The 17,893-nt window shown below is 50.1% G+C and overlaps 1 protein-coding gene across 1 annotated transcript in view; it reads left to right on the forward strand.

Annotated features, from left to right (window-relative positions):
• GBA2 (glucosylceramidase beta 2) overlaps positions 1–17,893 on the forward strand; it is a 123,941-nt gene that overhangs the window by 91,290 nt on the left and 14,758 nt on the right. The window contains exons 12-14 of the mRNA XM_029583204.1: positions 3,987–4,138; positions 13,397–13,503; positions 14,285–14,427. Of these exons, the coding sequence (XP_029439064.1) occupies positions 3,987–4,138; positions 13,397–13,503; positions 14,285–14,427 (402 nt within the window). The remainder of the gene's footprint in view (positions 1–3,986; positions 4,139–13,396; positions 13,504–14,284; positions 14,428–17,893) is intronic.

Raw genomic sequence — 17,893 nt, forward strand, 5'->3', positions numbered from 1 at the left:
TCAGTAGCACACTACCGTTCAGTACCGATTGCTGACATCTGCAGAGCTGTGGCATGGAGCTCTCTCCATACCTTCGCAGCTCATTACTGCCTGGACAAGGCTGGGCGACAGGATTCAGTCTTTGGCCAGTCTGTCCTAAGAAATTTGTTTCCAGTGTAGGAACCCAACTCTTCCTACCTCTACCCGCTGTGAATTTCAGGCTGCCTCCTCCTTGCCAACAGCATCCCGGTTGTTGTGCCTGTTGCATATGTTCGGTGCTGTTTGGCTTCAATCATATGACTCAGCCTGTAGCTTGCTATTCACCCATATGTGAGGACTAACATCCTGCTTGTCCTGGGAGAAAGCAGAGTTACTTACCTGTAACAGGAGTTCTCCCAGGACAAGCAGGATGTTAGTCCTCACAAAACCCACCTGCCACCCCACAGAGTTGGGTTCGCTTACGTTTTATTATTTTATTTATCGCTCCTACCTTTGCTACAAATGAGACTGAAGGGGGACCCCTAGTGGCTGCAGGGTTGGTGGCATGCTGGGCATTCCAGGGCATTCCAGGCATCCACCACCCTCTCCGTGTAGAAGTAGATCACTATTGTCTAGCGGCTTGGCTTTTGAAAGGCGGAGGTTAAGGAGTAAAGGTTATTGAGTCGGTCATCACCACTTTGTTGCAGGCCAGGAGGCAGTCTATTAATCTGGCTTTCGTTAGAGTCTGGGGGGTGTTCGAGGCCTGGTGTATTGCTCATGGGGTTCATGCTCTTCGGTCCTCCATCCCCGAGGATTTGTCTTTTCTGCAGGAAGGTTTTGCTAAGGGTCTGTCTCCGAGTTCCCTAGGCCATCAGGCCTTCCGGTTCCCCGTTGTCCCTCTCAGGTCCCGGTGCCATTGATGATGCTGTCTATGCCACCTCACCATCCATTGAGGCCCGCACCCCGTACCTTGGGCTTTAGCCTCTCTCCTCATCCCAGGTGCTTTACCGGTGAGGAAGAGGCCCCCTATAACCCAAGGGGGGAATGCCTTCAAGGAACTTCTTTCAGAGCCTTCCCCCCCTCCCGGAAGAAAGGCGGCGCTTACTTCCGGAGGATCTCTCCTTTGCTACTTTCGTCAGGGAGATGGCGGAAACCATTCCCTTTCATGCAACTGTCAACAAAAGAAGATGCCTGCCACAAAACGTTGGAGGTCCTACAGTTTGTGGACTCTCCTAAGGAGGTGATGGTGGTCCCAGTACACGAGGTTCTTCTAGACCTCCTTCACTGTCTGTGGGAACATCCAGGTATGGTGTCTCTGGTCAATAAGAAGACAGATGCCACCTACCTAGTGCAACAGGCCTTGGGTTTTCAGAAGAGCCAGTTGCCACACCAGTTGGTGGTAGTGGAATCAGCCCAGAAAAAGGCCAAGAGAATCCGCCCTCACTCTTCTGCCTCTCCAGGAAAAGACCAAAGAGTCTTAGACGCCCTAGGTGGAAGGGTTTTCCAAGGTTCTATGCTGATCTCTCGCATAGCTGCATACCAGCTATACATGAACCACTATAACAGGATCTAGAAACAAGTTCAGGAGTTCTCGGAGACCCTGCCACAGCAGTTTCAGGAGGGCCTGTGATCCTTCCTCCAGAAAGGATTGGAGGCTGGAAAACATGAATTGAGGGCCGAGGCTCTTGGACTACATCTGGTGCCTTTTGGAGTGTCATCTACATACAACGTCAATCCGGGTACATCGGGGTGCCATTAGCACCTACCATCGAGGGGTGGGTGATACTCCAGTCTCTGTGCAGCCCTTACTGGGGCACTTCATGACATGCTTACTACAACTAAAGCCTCCACTATGTCGTCCTGTTGTGGCCTGGGACCTCAACTTAGTTCTGCCATGGCTCATGCGGCCTCCGTTTGAGCCCCTGCACTCCTACAAGTTCAAGCACCTCACTTGGAAAGTTTTCTTCCTCGTGGCGGTTACTTCTGCTCGCAGAGTCAGTGAGCTGCAGGCCCTAGTGACCTATCCGCCTTACACGAGATTCTTCCACGACAGGGAGGTACTGCGCACTCACCCCAAGTTCCTGCCTAAGGTAGTGACTGACTTCCACCTAAATCAGTCCATTGTGTTGCCCACCTTTTTCCCCGAGGCCACACTCACACCCAGGTGAGCAGGCTTTGCATATCTTGGACTGCAAACGTGCTTTCGCCTTTTATCTAGAACGCACCACAGCCCACAGGCAGTCCACCCAACTCTCTTTCAACAAGAGTAGACTGGGCAAGCAGATCCTCTCCAATTGTTTGGACTGTATTGCTTTCTGCTACCAGCAAGCAGGCCTTCCGCTTGAGGGCCAAGTGAAAGCGCACTTAGTGAGGGCCATGGCAGAGTCAATGACGCACTTCTGGGCAGTCCCTATCTCTGAAATCTGCGAGGCTGCGATGTGGAGTTCCCTTCACACTTTCGCAGCCCATTACTGTCTGGATAATTACAGTCGACAGGCTAGCGTCTTTGGCCAGTCTGTCCTCAGTAATCTGTTTCCAGTGTGACAACCCAACTCATCTGACCTGACCTAGGGCCTGTGTGATGTTCAGGCTGTCCTGTTGTTGCCAACGCACCCCTGTTATTGTGCTTGTTGCACATTATTGGGTGTCTGTTGGCCTCCTCTGTTTTGGGGAAGGCCTGCAGCTTGCTATTCACCCATCTGTGAGAACTACCATCCTGCTTGACCTGGGAGAAAGCGGAGTTATTTTCCTGTAACAGGTGTTCTCCCAGGACAGCAGGATGTTGATCCTCATGAAACCCGCCCACCACCCTGCGGAGTTGGGTTCGCTTACGTTTTGTTGTTTTGTTTTTTTGCTCATACTTTTGCTATAAAACGAGTCTGAAGGGCGACCCCTGCTGGATGCAGGGTTGGTGGCATGTTGGGCATGCTCAGTGTGCCAGCCAAAGTTCTAGAAACTTTGACAAAAGTGTTCTGTGTCAGGGCTCCATCTGATGATGTCACCCATCTGTGAGGACTAATATCCTGCTGTCCTGGGAGAACACCTGGTACAGGTAAGCAACTCTGCTTTCTGGTACCAAGCAGTATTTTTCTCTCTCATCCTGGAAATGAATCACCTGAAGTATCTACTTATCACTAATTATGCTCCTCTTGAACTTTTAAGAGTTTTGATTCCACAGTAATGAAACGTATATAAATTCCTTCCTTGTGATACTCTGCCAACCCCCTACTTAGTGGGTCAGTCTGTAAAGTTAGACTTGAAGGTGGGGGGAGGGAGATCCTTTAAAGCTCAGGTCAGGCTTCACTCCCTAGCTCAGTTTGAACTGCAGTGCAAAGGTCAAACACCACCTGCAGGCCAGCTGAAAGGAAGTGAGCGCTCTCTGGGGAAAGCTCCAGCCCCAGGGCAAGCAAGCACTCGGCGTGCACAGAAAACCCCTGTCTCGCCAGAGCTTCATCCTGTGACTTCCAGCTGGGCGGCATCCTTAGTGCACTGGAGGGGAACAACTGGGTGGTCTCTTTCTGCCATCGTGAAATAGATGGGAGAGGATTGAGCCACGGGGAGGTGAGCGGCAGGATTGGGTGGGGTGGAGAAAAGTGGACTGTGTGGAATGAGCATTTCTCAAGGATCGAACAGAGTCAAAAGTATGCTGCGACATAGAAAAGGATGTAAAGTGCTGCCTTAGACCTCCAGCAGTGCAGACTTCTCCTTGCTAGCCCTCCGATGGACCCATGTCCTACCATCCCTCCTGGAGTCCTGCCCTCAGGGGGCCCCTTTGCACATTGTCCCTGGGACGCTGTCCTTCACCTCCTCTGTTCAGGACCTGCAAACACTGCCACCCCATCTATCTCTGCATTGCATGAGTCTCTGGTAGAAATGATGCCTGAATCATGAGGGAGGGGCACCTTGATCTCCCCAGCATTAGGGACCCAAGAACTGTGCCACCGTATGTGATCATGCTGCCTTTTCTTCCCCTCCCCCCAAACCCCCCCCCATGTCTCTGACTCTCTCTTTCTCCGCCTTGTGCACAGAGGACGAACCATGGGAGAAGGTCAATGCTTACCTGATCCATGATACAGCGGACTGGAAGGATCTCAACTTGAAATTTGTGCTTCTGGTGTATCGGGATTACTACCTCACAAATAAGTCTGCGTACCTGCAGGAAATGTGGCCAGTCTGCCAGGTAAAGTGTCTGTCGCACGCTGTCCTCGCACACCTGTACTGCCTGCACCAGAGCGCTGTTATGTGCTTCTAGAAAGAGATCATGGAGACGGCTCCCTTCACGCTGTCGGATTTCTTTCGTGTCTTTCGCATCGAGTGCAGCATGTGCAGTTACCTCCCGTTTGAGAGGTTATATGTGTATCCCAGGTGCAAAGAACTCGTGGTCCTCAGGGAACACGCACAGTCCCTGAAGGTGCTTAGGGAGGAAGAGAGGAACAATCTGGCAGCTGTAGTGCCGTCACATGACAGGAGAGTATCAGCTTTGCCCAGTGGCAGGTGAGCCTGTAGAAAGGACCAGTTGTGATGCATTAATGCTCTCATGCTGAGGGAGGGGCTCACTAGAGTGGTCATTAGCAATTCATAGTTCCCCGTACATACCCAGATCAGTCCGGCCTCCCTGGCAGCGATTCACATTGCCCGATGGCTGAAGATGGCTCTCCCTGAGACCGGGAAATTGGAAGTTAAAGAACTTCCAAGCTTAGGCCTAGATTCATCAAATATAGTGGAATGATGAGCCGTGGGGGGCAATAGTGTGCAGCCGCTCGCATCAAGGCAGTGTGTTTTCACCCACCGCGCTATCACCCCTCACATCGCCACTGCAAAAGGTGGTGGTATTTCCAGCGCTACTGCCAGCGAGAATGTGTTGTACGTCGCCTGCAGCGGCACCGGAATAAACATTTTTTTTACATCACCCTAACCTCGCCCCCTTCCCTAATTTAAATCTTACCATCGCGATGCAGTAGTGCGATTAACGCCCCTAGGCATGTGATAGTGGCCCTGTATTATCTCAGTGGGGCACTGATGCTGCAGATATAATGTGACTTCCCACAATACAAAACGTCCTTCTTTCCTGTAACGACGAAGGACTCTTTGCACAGATGCAGACATGGCATCTGCAGTCAAAAGCTCAAGCCTCAGATTGGTTAGTCTGTATGATGCCAGGAGAGGAAGAGTTACTTTGAATAGTTTTCCTCTATGAGCGATGCTGCCCTGGGGGTTTGGCAAGTACAGTACATATTCTTCTAACAGCACCTTACTGGTCCAAGTGGGCTTTCCAGAGTTGGTGGACCTGAAAGTAGCAAGCAAGGGGAATGAATTGAAAGGTTTGGCCTCGGTGGCTCCCTTTCTGTACTTCCTTCTACAGAAGGTTGTATTGAGAACTGTCCTGAATTTCGCTTCAAAGGTTAATTCTGCCTTCCAGGTTAATCAAGAGCTTTTTCTGCTTGCTTTGTGCCCAATGTTTTATTTCTTCAGAGGTTAAAACATAGTAAATGGTTGCAGGGAAAGTCGAGTTGCAGTTTAGCAACCCAACACAAACTTCCCCTTGGCTCTTCCACCCGGTCTCTCATCTCTGTCCCTGCGTGGCCCAGTCCATCACGGTTATCAGGCTTTTGGGCTGCCTACGCTTTCTGTGAGCCCTGATGAAGTCACCCTACAGCTGTTTTTGGTTGTAAGTGCTGCTGCATGCAGGTTCTCCCCCCCCCCCCCCCCCCCCTTATATAAGAACATAAGAAATACCATACTGGGTCAGACCAAAGGTCCGAGAAGCCCAGTAATCCCGTCTCCGACAGTGGCCAAGCCAGGTCTGCAGTTTTATTTACAGAAAACCATTTTGCATTGCTTGGTGTCGGTTAGAAGGGATTACCAATTTCTGCTACTTCATCTCCAGGTACATTTTGTTCTTGCATTATTGAGACACAAAAATGAAGCAAACTCCCTGCACTGAGGCATACAAAAAAAACACAGCATACTCCAAGTACATTCCTGCACTGAGCCATTTCAGATTTGCCAGCTAAAGTAAAGGTGCTGGAAAAAATTGGAAGATTATAATCTACCTTATAAATGGGCTCTGACCGGCCCGCAAATGCGCAGTAGAGAGCAGCTGTACCGCGCATGTGCGGGCCAGCACGTTGGTCAGAGCTGTGCGTGCCCGAAACAAAAAACATGGCGGTGGGGCCGCAGGAGCGGCGGCGGCCGCGAAGCAGGAGCGGGAGGAGGAGCAGAGGCGCCGCGCGCGAGTGACACCCCCCCCCCCCCCCCCCGAGATCTGCCGGCAGGAGAAGCAGCGCCGTGCGCACGAGTGACACACACACACACACACACACACCACACACCACACACCCCCACCCCCCCCCCGAGATCTGCCGGCAGGAGAAGCAGCGCTGCGCGCGGAAAGAAGCGGCGCCGTGCGCGAGTGACACACCCCCCCCCCCCCCCCCCCCCCGAGATCTGCTGGCAGGAGAAGCAGCGCCGTGCGCACGAGTGACACACACACACACACACACCACCCCCCCCCCCCCCCCCCGAGATCTGCCGGCAGGAGCGGCAGGAGAAGCAGCGCTGCGTGCGGAAAGAAGCGGCGCCGTGCGCGAGTGACACCCCCCCCCCCCCCCCCCCCCCCCCGAGATCAGCCGGCAGGTGAGAGAGAGAGAGGGAGGTGACAGTGGGAGGTGAGAGGGAGGGAGGGAGGTGAGAGGGGGGGTGAGAGGAGGGGGGTGAGAGGTGGAGGGGGGGTGAGAGTGAAGGAGGAGGGAGAATGAGGGGGAGGGAGTGGGAAGGAAACGGACCGAGCCCGTTGTTACGGGCTTAACGGCTAGTAATGATAGATTCCTGGTGTGAACCAGTTTGGATTTCATAGGCACCACTCTACAGAATATTCATTGAGTTTAATGGGCACATTATTGAGTTGTTTGGATCAGGTATCGTAATCCAGTTAGAGTTATCTGCAGCGTTTAATAGCGTATTTCTTGAGACCTTGCTACAGAGTTTGAATGCCTGTGGCATAGGTAGCATTGGGCTGAGTTGGTTTCTATCTTATTTAGCAGACAGAGAGCAGAGTCCAGATAGGTGAAATGCATTCTGCATGGCACAATATCCAGCGGGGTGTTCCCTGCACTTTTTAATGTTTGTTTGACTCCTTTAGGAGCTTTACTACAGCCTTTGAATGTTAAAAGATTTTATATATGCTCATGATATCCAATTCTTTCTGTTACTTGATTTTAATGGCGATATCCTGGAGGAAAGATGGCAGGAGTGGCTGATGAGCCATCGATTGTTCTTAAACATGAAGAAGACTAAAATTCTCTGGATAGGGAAAGATTGTGGGCCTAAGATGCAGGGAGAGTCCAAAGATTGAGCTGTTCCTATTCAATCTGAGGTAAACAGTCTGCGAGTCTGTTTGGACTCCCAGTTATCAATGAAGTAACACATTTCTCATATTATAAAGGTTGCTGTCTACCTCCTGCTTATTTTGGCTCAGTGGATCAAGCCTTGGTGCTGTCCATTTGGACTGTTGTGGGGCATTAGATGTTGGGCTCCCGGATAGGTTGATGCATGCATTGCCATTGGCTCAGAATGCAACTCTAGAGTCCTAACTGGGCACCCTGAAAAGGCTCTTTAGCCCAGTGTTGAGGAATTTACGTTGGCGTCCTGTGAAATGGAGAGTAAAATTCAGGTTGGTGACCATTGTGCTCGTTTTTGAGGAATGCTTTCCCTTGTGTTTTAAGAGATCCCTTGATTTGTATATCCTAGGGCGATCGTTAAGGTCAGAGAATTCTTGCTTATTAGCCATCCCTCTGGTTAAAAAAAAAAAAAAATTATAAATGGGAGCAAACTAGAGCCAGAGCTTTTTCCTTGGTGGCTGCTACAGAGTGCAACAAGCTTCTGCCTGAGGTTCGGCAGCTGCAGGATTTAAAGACATTTAGAGGTCCTGAAGAGTGTTTTTCACGGAGCGTTTGGTGAGGCAGAGTGACTCGGTTCTGTATTTGTCCAGAAGTAAGTTAGTTTGACCATTCCCTGTATGTACTCAGATCAGTCCAGACTCTTGGGTTTATGCATCCCCGCCAGCAGATGGAGACAGAGAAAGTTTCACTGGCTGTGGTTTGGGCAATTTTTGTTTTTGAGCCTTCCTCCCCGGGGGTCTTTTTTGCTTTTTGGAATCCTAAGGGGTTCTACCCTGACCAGTTGAAGCGGGCGAGCCAGGGGTCTGGGACCTCTTTGTGTGCTCGACCTGTGCGCACATGGGGTGTAAATCTGGTGATCCAGATCCCTCCCCTTCATGAGCCCACTTCTGGCGGCTGCAGGCTCTGATACCCCTTTCTTTTCTCTAAAAGAGGCACTCTTCTTTTATATTTTAGGTCTAGGCTGGTGCCTCCATAATAGTTTTTGTTTAAAAAAAAAAAAAGCCAGAAGCAGAAGTTTTGAGTACAGGCAAGGCTTGCTGTGCAAGTGGCTTCCTCTTCCTTTCAGGCTTCGGTGTGTGTGTGGGGGGGGTCTGATCTCAGAGCAAGTTAGGTTTATTTCTGGCACAGGCAGTCCCCTTCTCCAGTCCGATGACCCACTGGTCTGCATGCAGGGCCTGTGGCTCTGCTCGTGTGTGGATCAATCGGCAGGGTCTTTGTGCGGGGTGCTCCGGCGGGGAGGGTAATGGCTTCAACTGTGGCGGCGAGATGATTACTTTCGTTGTGTAACTGGGCTGTGGATGTCTCCTCCAAAGCGCAGTTAGGATCACTTCCCTTCAAAGGTAGACTCTTATTTGGAGAGGATCTTGAGGAGTTAATGGAGTCTCTTGGAGAGACTAAGGCCCTCTGGTTACCTGAGGATAAGCCTAAGGCCAAAAGGTTTTTTTCTGGTGCGGTCTCTTTCGCTCTGATCAGAGATCTAGACCCTCGAGGGCCACGCCTGGTTCTCAGAGGCAGGACAGTCCTGGGGGGTGTCATTTCGGGGTGCCCGGAGGCCGTTCCGAGGAGCCATTGGAGGGTCTACAGCTGGAGGCAAGTCCTTGCAGTGAGGCGAGGCTGGTCCACTCCATCGATCCTATTCTAAGAGGTCGCCTGACTCAGTTCTACGAATGGACCAGAGTTACACAGGACCAGTGTATTCTCAGTGTGGTTAGAGATGGCTACGCTTTAGAATTTGCTCGGCCCATTCGCAAACTGTTTCTAATTATCCCTACAGTCCCATGAGCAAGGAGACTGCGGTTTGGGAGGCCCTAGATCATCTCCAATGCTTGGGCAAGGTAATTCTAGTTCTCTCGGCAGAAGTTCGCAAGGGAAGATATTCCATCTATTTTGTGGTTCTGAAGAAGGGCACGTTTCATCCAGTTCTTGATTTGATAAACGTAAATGCAGTGTTCGAGGAGCCGCACTTCCGGATGGAGACCTTGCGGTCAGTGATAGCGGCGGTTCGAAAGGGAGAGTTTCTGATTTCACTGGATCTCACTGAGGCCTATGTCCACATTCCCAACCATCCGGTGTCTCAGCGTTTTCTCCGCTTCATGATTCTGGGACAGCTTTTTTCAGTTTCAGGCCATTCCTTTCGGTCTGGCCATTACCCTGCGCACTTTCACCTAGGTATTGGTGGTGGTAGCAGTGGTGCTGCTGTAGGAAGGTGTTCTGGTGTACCCATATCTGGACGACTGGCTAATCAGAGCGAGGTCGCAGGCCCTTTGTTGCCAATCGGTTCACAAGTGTCTCATTCTTCTCCAGTCCCTCGGTTGGGTAGTGAATGTGGCAGAGAGTTGATCCTGACATAATCTTTGGAGTATCTGGGTGCTCGGTTTGACACCTTGGTCGGCAAAGTATATCTTTCAGAGGAGAGAGTATTGAAACTACAGAGTCAAGTTCACCAGTTGTTGCAGTTACATGTTCCCAAGGTCTGGGATTATTTTCAGGTCCTGGGCTCGATGACTTCCACTCTGGAGTTGGTGCCATGGGCGTTTTCCCATTTGAGACCCTTGCAGAGGGCGCTTTTGACTCATTGGCAGCCGATATCCGAGGAGTTTCAAATACTGTTGCCCCTCGAGGGCGAAGCGAGAGGAGAGCCTTTCCTGGTGGCTTCAGACTTCCAATCTCATTCAAGGGGTGGACTTTGAGGTTTCGGATTGGGTGGTAGTTACTACCGATGCCAAGCTCTTTGGATGGGGAGCAGTTTGTCAGTGTCACTCTGTCCAGGGTACTTGGTCAACGAGAGAATCTGCTTGGTCTATCAACCAGTTAGAGACCAGGCCGTCCATTTAGCCTTGTTGGAGTTTCTGCCGTTAGTCCAAGGTCAGTCAGTAAGGATTCTTTCAGACAATACGACCACAGTGGCTTTATATCAATCGACAGGGTGGAACCAAGAGCCAAGCAGTAGCTCGGGAGGCACAACAGTTGATTCTTTGGAAGGAAAGGCACATAGCTGCGTGTCACGAAGCCGGGGTCAAAAACTTTCAGGCAGACTTCCTAAGTTAAACTCAGACCCGGGCGCGTGGGAATTATTGAATTCCGCGATGCAACTTATTCGAGATCAGTGGGGGGTTCTCCTCATATGGATCTCATGGCAACTCATCAAAATGGCAAAGCGTTTCATTTCTACAGTTGGAGACATCACGGGGCCAAACGAGTCAACAGGCTAGTTCTGCCTTGGCCTCAAGGGGTCCTTCTCTATGTCTGCGCCCCCTGGCTGTTAGTGGATAAGATGTTGCAACGCATAGAAAAATATCGCAGAGAGGTGATATTGGTTGCTCCAGAGTAGCCACAGCATCCATGGTTTGCGGATCTGATCAACCTGGCAATGGATGGACCGATTTACTTTGGGCATCTGGAGGGTCTCCTTCGTCAGGGCCCCATATTTTCCGACCAGGCTGCTCACTTTTGTCTAGCGGCATAGCTTTTGAGAGGCGAAAGCTAAGGAGTAGAGGTTATACCGAAACTGTCATAACCACGTTAGAGTATGGGAGGTGTTTGATTCCTGGTGTGCCGCTCATGGAGTACAACCTCTCAAGTCCTCCATCTCGGACATTTTATCATTTCTTCGAGACTGTTTCACTAAAGGCTTGTCTCCTAGCTCTCTTAGAGTGCAGGTGGCGGTCTTGGGCTACCTTCATGGTAAGATCGAGGGTTCTGCTATTTCCGCTCATCTGGATGTTAGATTCCTTAGGAGGAGCAAAGAATTTGCGTCCTCCAGTTAGAAGTGTTTGTCCATCCTGGAACCTTAATCTGGTCCTATGAGGTTTGTATGCGGTGCCTTTTGAGCCCCTGTGAGAGTGTCGCTGAAGGACTTAACTCTGACTGGTGTTTCTCATCACTATATGCTCGGCTAGAAGAGTTTCAGAGTTCTAAGCTTTGTCCTGTCGAGACCCCTTCCTTCAAAGTTTAAGTTCAGGGGTTTTGTTGAGATCAGTGCCTTCTTTTTTGCCGAAAGTAGTTTCTGCATTTCATGTGAACCAGACAGTGGAGCTTCCAGCCTTTCCATCAGTAGATGCATCCACTCCACATGCGAAGGAGCTCAAGCAGTTAGATGTTCGGCGAGCTCTGTTGCACAGTCTCAAGGCGACGAATGGTTTCAGGAGGTCCGACCACCTTTTTTATTTTGTGGAGCGGTGCGAAGCAAGGTTTCAAAGCTTCTAAGGCTACTATTGCGCGTTGGTTGAAAGAGGCTGTTGGGTCCACTTACATTACAGGAGGTCGTGAAATTCCGGAGGGCTTATGGGCTCATTCTACGCCTTCGCAGGCGGCCTCCTGGGCAGAAGCGCAGCTGGTGTCTCCTCGGGGGATTTTCAGGGCAGCGACTTGGAAGTCGCTACATACCTTTGTGCGACACTATTGTTTGGATGTTGGAGATCCAGGTTGTCCTTTCTTTGGTGAGAGTATCAGAGCGGGACTCCCCAGGTCCCACCCTAAATAGGGGACTTTAGTACATCCCAGGAGTCTGGACTGATCCGGGTACGTACAGGGAAAGGAAAATTGGTTTTTACCTGCTAATTTTTGTTCCTGTAGTATCACGGATCAGTCCAGAACCTGCCCGATTTAAGGAGGTGGAGAGTCACCCACTCAGTTGTTCTTTTTTATTATGGAAGGCCATTTTATTGGTATAGTTTAAGAAGGTTTTCATTAGTTTGGTTTTTGCAACTGTTTTTTATTGCTTGGGTACAGATCAATACTGAGGGAACTGCAGGTGGCACTGGGGTTTATCAAGCAGTGTCAGTGAAACTTTCTCTGTCTCCATCTGCTGGCAGGGATGCATAAACCCAGGAGTCTGGACTGATCCCTGGTACTAAAGGAACGAAATTAGCAGGTAAGAACCAATTTTCTTTTCACGAAGAATGTAAAATTTTATATCTATTTAAACTTTTAATTATTATTTCTGTATTCTAACTTTATTTCATTGTTTTAATTTGTGATTGTTTTGTTGTAAGCAGTTTTAAATAAATGTCTACTTCCTCCAGAGAAGGAAATCCATAAAGCAACTCTGTGGCCCTCTATCCATGCCTTCAGGAAACCTTTCCGAGCCAGACCTATGCATCCGCAGAAGCAGCCTTTATGTGAGAGATTTTCCAGGTCATGGTTGATCCCGGCCTGAGACATGTCCCGCTACAGATTGTAATACTGAGGGGATGCTCTCACCACACCTACAGCAGGCAGAACTGCTCCCCCCCACATACACACACTGACAGTTCAGCCGCCGTATGTGGAGGAGCGAGAACTTGTTCTGGTTTATGGTAGTAGAGAGCTACTGGAATGGATTTGTGTGCGTTTCTAATCTTTGAATTGCTGGAGAAGTGCTGAAAGCTGGGGAGTGATTGCAGGAAGGAGATTCCTGGACAGGAAGTGATATCAAAGCAGTTCCTGTGGCTTCCTCAGTAAGCAGTAATGGTCAGTCCTGATTTGGGTGATAAGAAAGTTCCCTATTCTCACCTTCGCACGCTCTCCTCGTACCTACTGTTACTGCGGATTCTTTGTCTTTCCACCCCATGTTTTTCTGAAATTTCTATTCCTACTTTAAAATTACAAAAAAAGACAAGGGAACACCATGTTTCCGTCCAAACATAAAATTAGTTAAAAACAAGAGTCATTGAGTAAGGATGACACTTGTAAAGAGCTAATTTAATGTTCAAAGATGCGGCTTTTAGGACTGTTAAAGGTCCCTCTGTCTTGAGCACAGAGCACAGTTCTGAAAAATTTGATCTTGCAGTGTCCTTGGCAGAAGATTGATTTGGGGAGGGGGAGCTTTGGTCTGGCAGGTCTCACGGGGGTTATTCCTTTCTGGTCATATAAGACACAGAACCTGGAAAGAATATTACAGAGTCAGAAGAAACCTAAAATCAAGGGCTTAGACTTAGCTGAAGAGAGCAAGTGTGAGATTAAAAGCAGACGTTTATCAAAAGGACAGGAAATCTGACCGTTCTTGTCCTTACAAGTAGCCCTTTTCCCTGAGAAGGAAGAGCTCTGTTTTCTCGTAGGCTGTGATGGAGTCGGAGCTGGCCTTTGACCGAGATGGAGATGGGCTGATTGAGAATTCTGGCTTTGCTGATCAAACATACGATGGATGGGTGATGAGTGGGCCAAGGTGAGTGATAACCCGAATACCAGTTTACAGCTAAATTGGGTAAAGCTGAGATCCAGGCTGGCAGTGGAGTCGGGCAGGGGCCCAGATTCAAAAGCCTGATGAGTGGTAAAGTTACCCAGACACTCAGCAGCACTTCCCCAGATAATTTTGCCGCTCGCTGGGCTTTTCAATATTGAAAATAAAATGGCATGCTAGCAGCACCCTGATCCCTCCCCCCCCCTCCATCCCATTCACATGGTTAAACAAAAAAGTATGGAGCCAAGTGGGCCAGCACACACAGATCCCCACCCCCTCCCTTCTATTTCCCAAGTTAAAGAAAAGTATTGGCCAGCAGTACTCTGATCCCCACATCCCCTACCTTATAGAAATAAAAAGTTGGTGGGCCAAATCCCCACCCTGCCCTGTGAACTCGTCAAAGTGGTCCATGAAGCCCAGCAGCAAGAGTAGAGGCTCTTATCGATACTAAGTGCCAGTACAGCGCTCCAGGATGAATCGAACGTTCCTGTTCAGAGCTCGGTCCTTCCCTTTCACAGTTGAGTAAAACAGAAGTTATAGTTTAGAATAGAGGTTAAAGCCCGGGCTGTGGTTTTTGGGTAGTGTTTAGAGCGTTAGAGCTCGCTTGGCAGCTGCGGTTTGTGGTTGAGTATCTCAGAGACTGTAACCAGCTTGGATCAGAAAGTTAATCCTATTGGGGAATAAATTGCGTTGCTTTTTCGTGAGATCTGTCTGCAGTCTAGCCCCCGTGTTAGCAGAGGTTGATGAGTGTTACTGTGCCTTGCAGTGCATACTGCGGTGGTCTTTGGCTGGCAGCTGTGTGCATGATGTGCAAGATGGCTGAGATCCTGAAGGACAAGGCAGTCTTCCAGAAGTACTCCACGATCCTGGAGAAAGGGAAGAAGGCTTTCGAGAAGCACCTCTGGAACGGTAAGCCTTCAGCAGTTCTACAGCAGCATTTAGGGTTCTCACCACATGGAGGAATGTCGGGTCTCCTTCCGAGCTCCTGTCGCTTAGTTGGGCGGCTCCCTTTGACGTAGGTATATCTCTTTAATTCTATGGTGCCTGGTTTCCTTGTTTGCCACTAACAAATGGAAGAGCATTGTAATGACACTGAACATTTGAAAGCTGCCCGGTCATTGGTTAAAAAGTCCTTACCCCGTATGTAGATTTCTGTACCAAGGAAGGAAGTTATGCATCATGAAATGTTCACCCATCTCATTACTTGAGCTAAATTGGTAGGGGTCCATATTCAAAGCTATTTAGACTAATAACTCACATGTTATCCAACTAAATGGCAAGTTTTGGCATATTGAGCTGCTTTTCTGGATAGATTTTAGCTGCATAAGTCCTTGTGCAGCTAAAATCATTTGAAAATATCTGGGTAAGTGGTGTTCCCGTACATGTCCAGACTCCTGGGTTTTGCCTCCCCACCAGCAGATGGAGACAGAGAAGTCTACAGTCTGTCAGTATTTCTCTGTCTCCAGCAGATGGTGGAGGTGCAATCCCTACAGTCTGTAGTTAAAAAAAAAAAAAAAAAAAAAAAAAAAAGTAAAGAGAGAGAGAGACATTCAGTGAGAGAGAGGATAGTAAGGAATTCCTAGTTTAAAAAAAAAAAAAAAAGAAAACAGAAGAGGAATCTCTTGAGCCTCCCAGGGGTTTGGCAGGACCCGAGGGGGCCATCCCCCCTGGTATTCGAGGTGGTGGGTGTTAGAGGTTGAGAACCCCGTTGCCCTGTGTTCCCGACTGCGTTGGGGTGATACTGGGAGCCTGGCTCATTCACTCCCAGAGGACAGGACCCAAGCCTATATCTTCCAGGTTTGACTGAGAGAAAAAAAAAATTGTTTATCTCCTGCCGTGGATCTGTTCCTCAGAGCCTGTCAAGCATGCCGTGTGGTTCTGCCAGCCGTGCGTGCAGTGATGCGTGCACGTGTCAAGGGACGGACTTTGCTCTGCCTGCCTTCCCGGGGGGGTCCCTCGGGAGGCGCTGGGGGTGGCGGTTCCAGGTTGCGCAAGGAGCCGGCAGGACTCAGGCGACCGCAGCTTGTTTCGCCGGATCCGTTCCTGCTGAGCGCGGGACCGGGCGCCATTTTGTCCGCATTTCGCGCAGCGACACGGGCTGCAGAGGGGGAAGGGAGTTCCCCCCCACCCCACCCTTTATCCCCGCAGCGGGCAGCCTCCGGGGGGGCGCGTGCCACTGGAAGGGCTGACACTGCCGGGGGGGGGGGCTTCAGACTCCTCATCTTCTTTTTCTTAAGAATTTATTCTTGTCCTGCATAAAACATTTAAGGCAAGGAGGTCAGCAAAAAGACAGTGGATATAATGCAGTGCCTCGTGTCTAGCCTCAGCTTGCGGGACTCTAAGGAGGCCCAAGCTTTCGGAGAGGGCAGGGGGCCAGAAGGCCAAACTCCCCCTTCGGACCGCCTCATCCCTCCTGATGGCGGATTCCTCCTCTGAGGTTTCTGAACCGGAGAAGCAGGATTGCAGGAGCAAGTCCCCGCGGGGTGGACCCAGAGGCTGACCAGGCTCATTTTTCCAGTCAAGGTCCCCATGGTGTGGATGGGGATGACCCTAAGGTGGCCCATCTATTCAGAAGGGACGCATTGGGACCACTTATTCCCGCGATCCTGGAGGAATTGGGCTTGAGGACCCTCCAGGGGGGACACGTGGATGGGGTCTTTTGATCCGGTCATGGTAGGTCTTTGTGGCCTGACCAAGTCTTTCCCTTTTCATCTTTCAGTCACTGACTTGTTGTTTAGGGAATGGGACACTCCGGATTTGGACCTGAAAGCAAAGGCATGGATAAGCTGTACCCCCTACCTGAAGAAGCTCTGGACCTCCTCAGAGTTCCTAAGGTAGATGTGGCGGTGTCTACTGTTACCAAAAAGACCACCATCCCGGTGACAAGTGACAGCCCTCAAGGATCTCCAGGATCGTAAGCTCGAGGTCCAGCTCAAGAAGACTTTTGAGGTCTCTGCCCTGGGGTTGCGGACTGCCATGTGCAGCAGTTTCACTTTAAGGATGGGGCTTCGCTGGGTACAGCAATTGCAGAGTAATTCATCCCTATCTGAGGAGGAGGCTGTTCAAGTTGGGCAGCTCGAGGCTGCGGTAGCCTACAGTGCTGATGCTCTTTATGATCTGCTGCGAACATCTGCTCGGTCTATGGTTTCAGCGGTGTCTGCCTGCAGACTACTCTGGTTGCAGAACTGGTCTGCTGATGTCTCCTCCAAAGTCCAGTTGGGTTTACTACCTTTTAAGGACAAGCTTCTCTTCAGGAAGGACTAGAAGACATGATCCAGTCCTTGGGAGAGAACAAGATCCATTGTCTTCCGGAGGACAGACCCAAGCCGAGAAGTTTTCTTTCGTCTGTCGTGTTTCCGGGGAAATAGAAGATTTTGGTCCTCCCGGTCGGTCGATTTTGGTCCTCTTCTAGGCAGAACTCCAGCAGACAATAGCCTTGGTCCCAGTCCTTTCGAGGGTGGTGCTTCGGTAGGTCTGGGACCTCCCAGGCTGCAGGAGGAGTTAAGTCCTCACAATGAGGCAAGGCCGGTCCATTCTTCTGTTCCGATAGTGGAAGGCAGACTGTCTCTGTTTTATGAGGAATGGGCCAAGTTGACATCGGACCAATGGGTCCTCAGTGTGATAAGACACAGCTACATCTTAGATTTTGCTCTGCGCCCTCGCGATCGCTTTCTCGTTTTGTCGTGTTCGCACAAGGAGAAGCATCTGGTGATGCAGGACATCTTATGGCACCTATTCAATCTCGGAGCCATAGTTACAGTTCCACCTGTGGAACGACGGAAGGGCCGCTATTCCATTTATTTCGTGGTTCCCAAGAAAGAAGGCCCGTTCCCGATTTGAAGAGGGTCAACAGGTGTCTTCAAGTGCCCCGTTTTGCATGGAGACTTTGCGGTCGATCATAGCGTCAGTACGAAAAGGGGAGTTTTCTAGCATCACTGAATCTCACAGAAGCTTATTTCTTGGTCACCATTTTCAGTTCTGCGCACTTCCTTTCGGGTTAACCACGGCGCCAAGAACTTTTACCAAAGTCATGATTGTGGTGGTGGCGGAGCTTGAAATGGAAGGCCTGTTAATCTATCCTTATCTGGACAACTGGTTGATTCAAGCGAAGTCAGTCGCTTTGTCGCTGGGCAGTGGATCGAATTCTTCAACTGCTGAGGTCACTGGGTTGGGTAGTCATTTTGGCCAAGAGCCAGTTAGTTCCCTCCCAGTCTTTGGAATTCCTGGGTGCTCTGTTTGACATTCGGTGCGGCAGAGTTTTCCTCCACAAGGAGAGGATCGGCAAGCTACAAAGACAAGTTCGGGACTTGCTAGCTCACAAAATTCCCAGGGTTTGGGACTACTTGTGGGTCCTCGGCTCAATGGCTTCCACCTT

Source organism: Rhinatrema bivittatum, chromosome 1 (genome assembly GCF_901001135.1).
Source record: "Rhinatrema bivittatum chromosome 1, aRhiBiv1.1, whole genome shotgun sequence".
NCBI classification, from domain to species: domain Eukaryota; kingdom Metazoa; phylum Chordata; class Amphibia; order Gymnophiona; family Rhinatrematidae; genus Rhinatrema; species Rhinatrema bivittatum.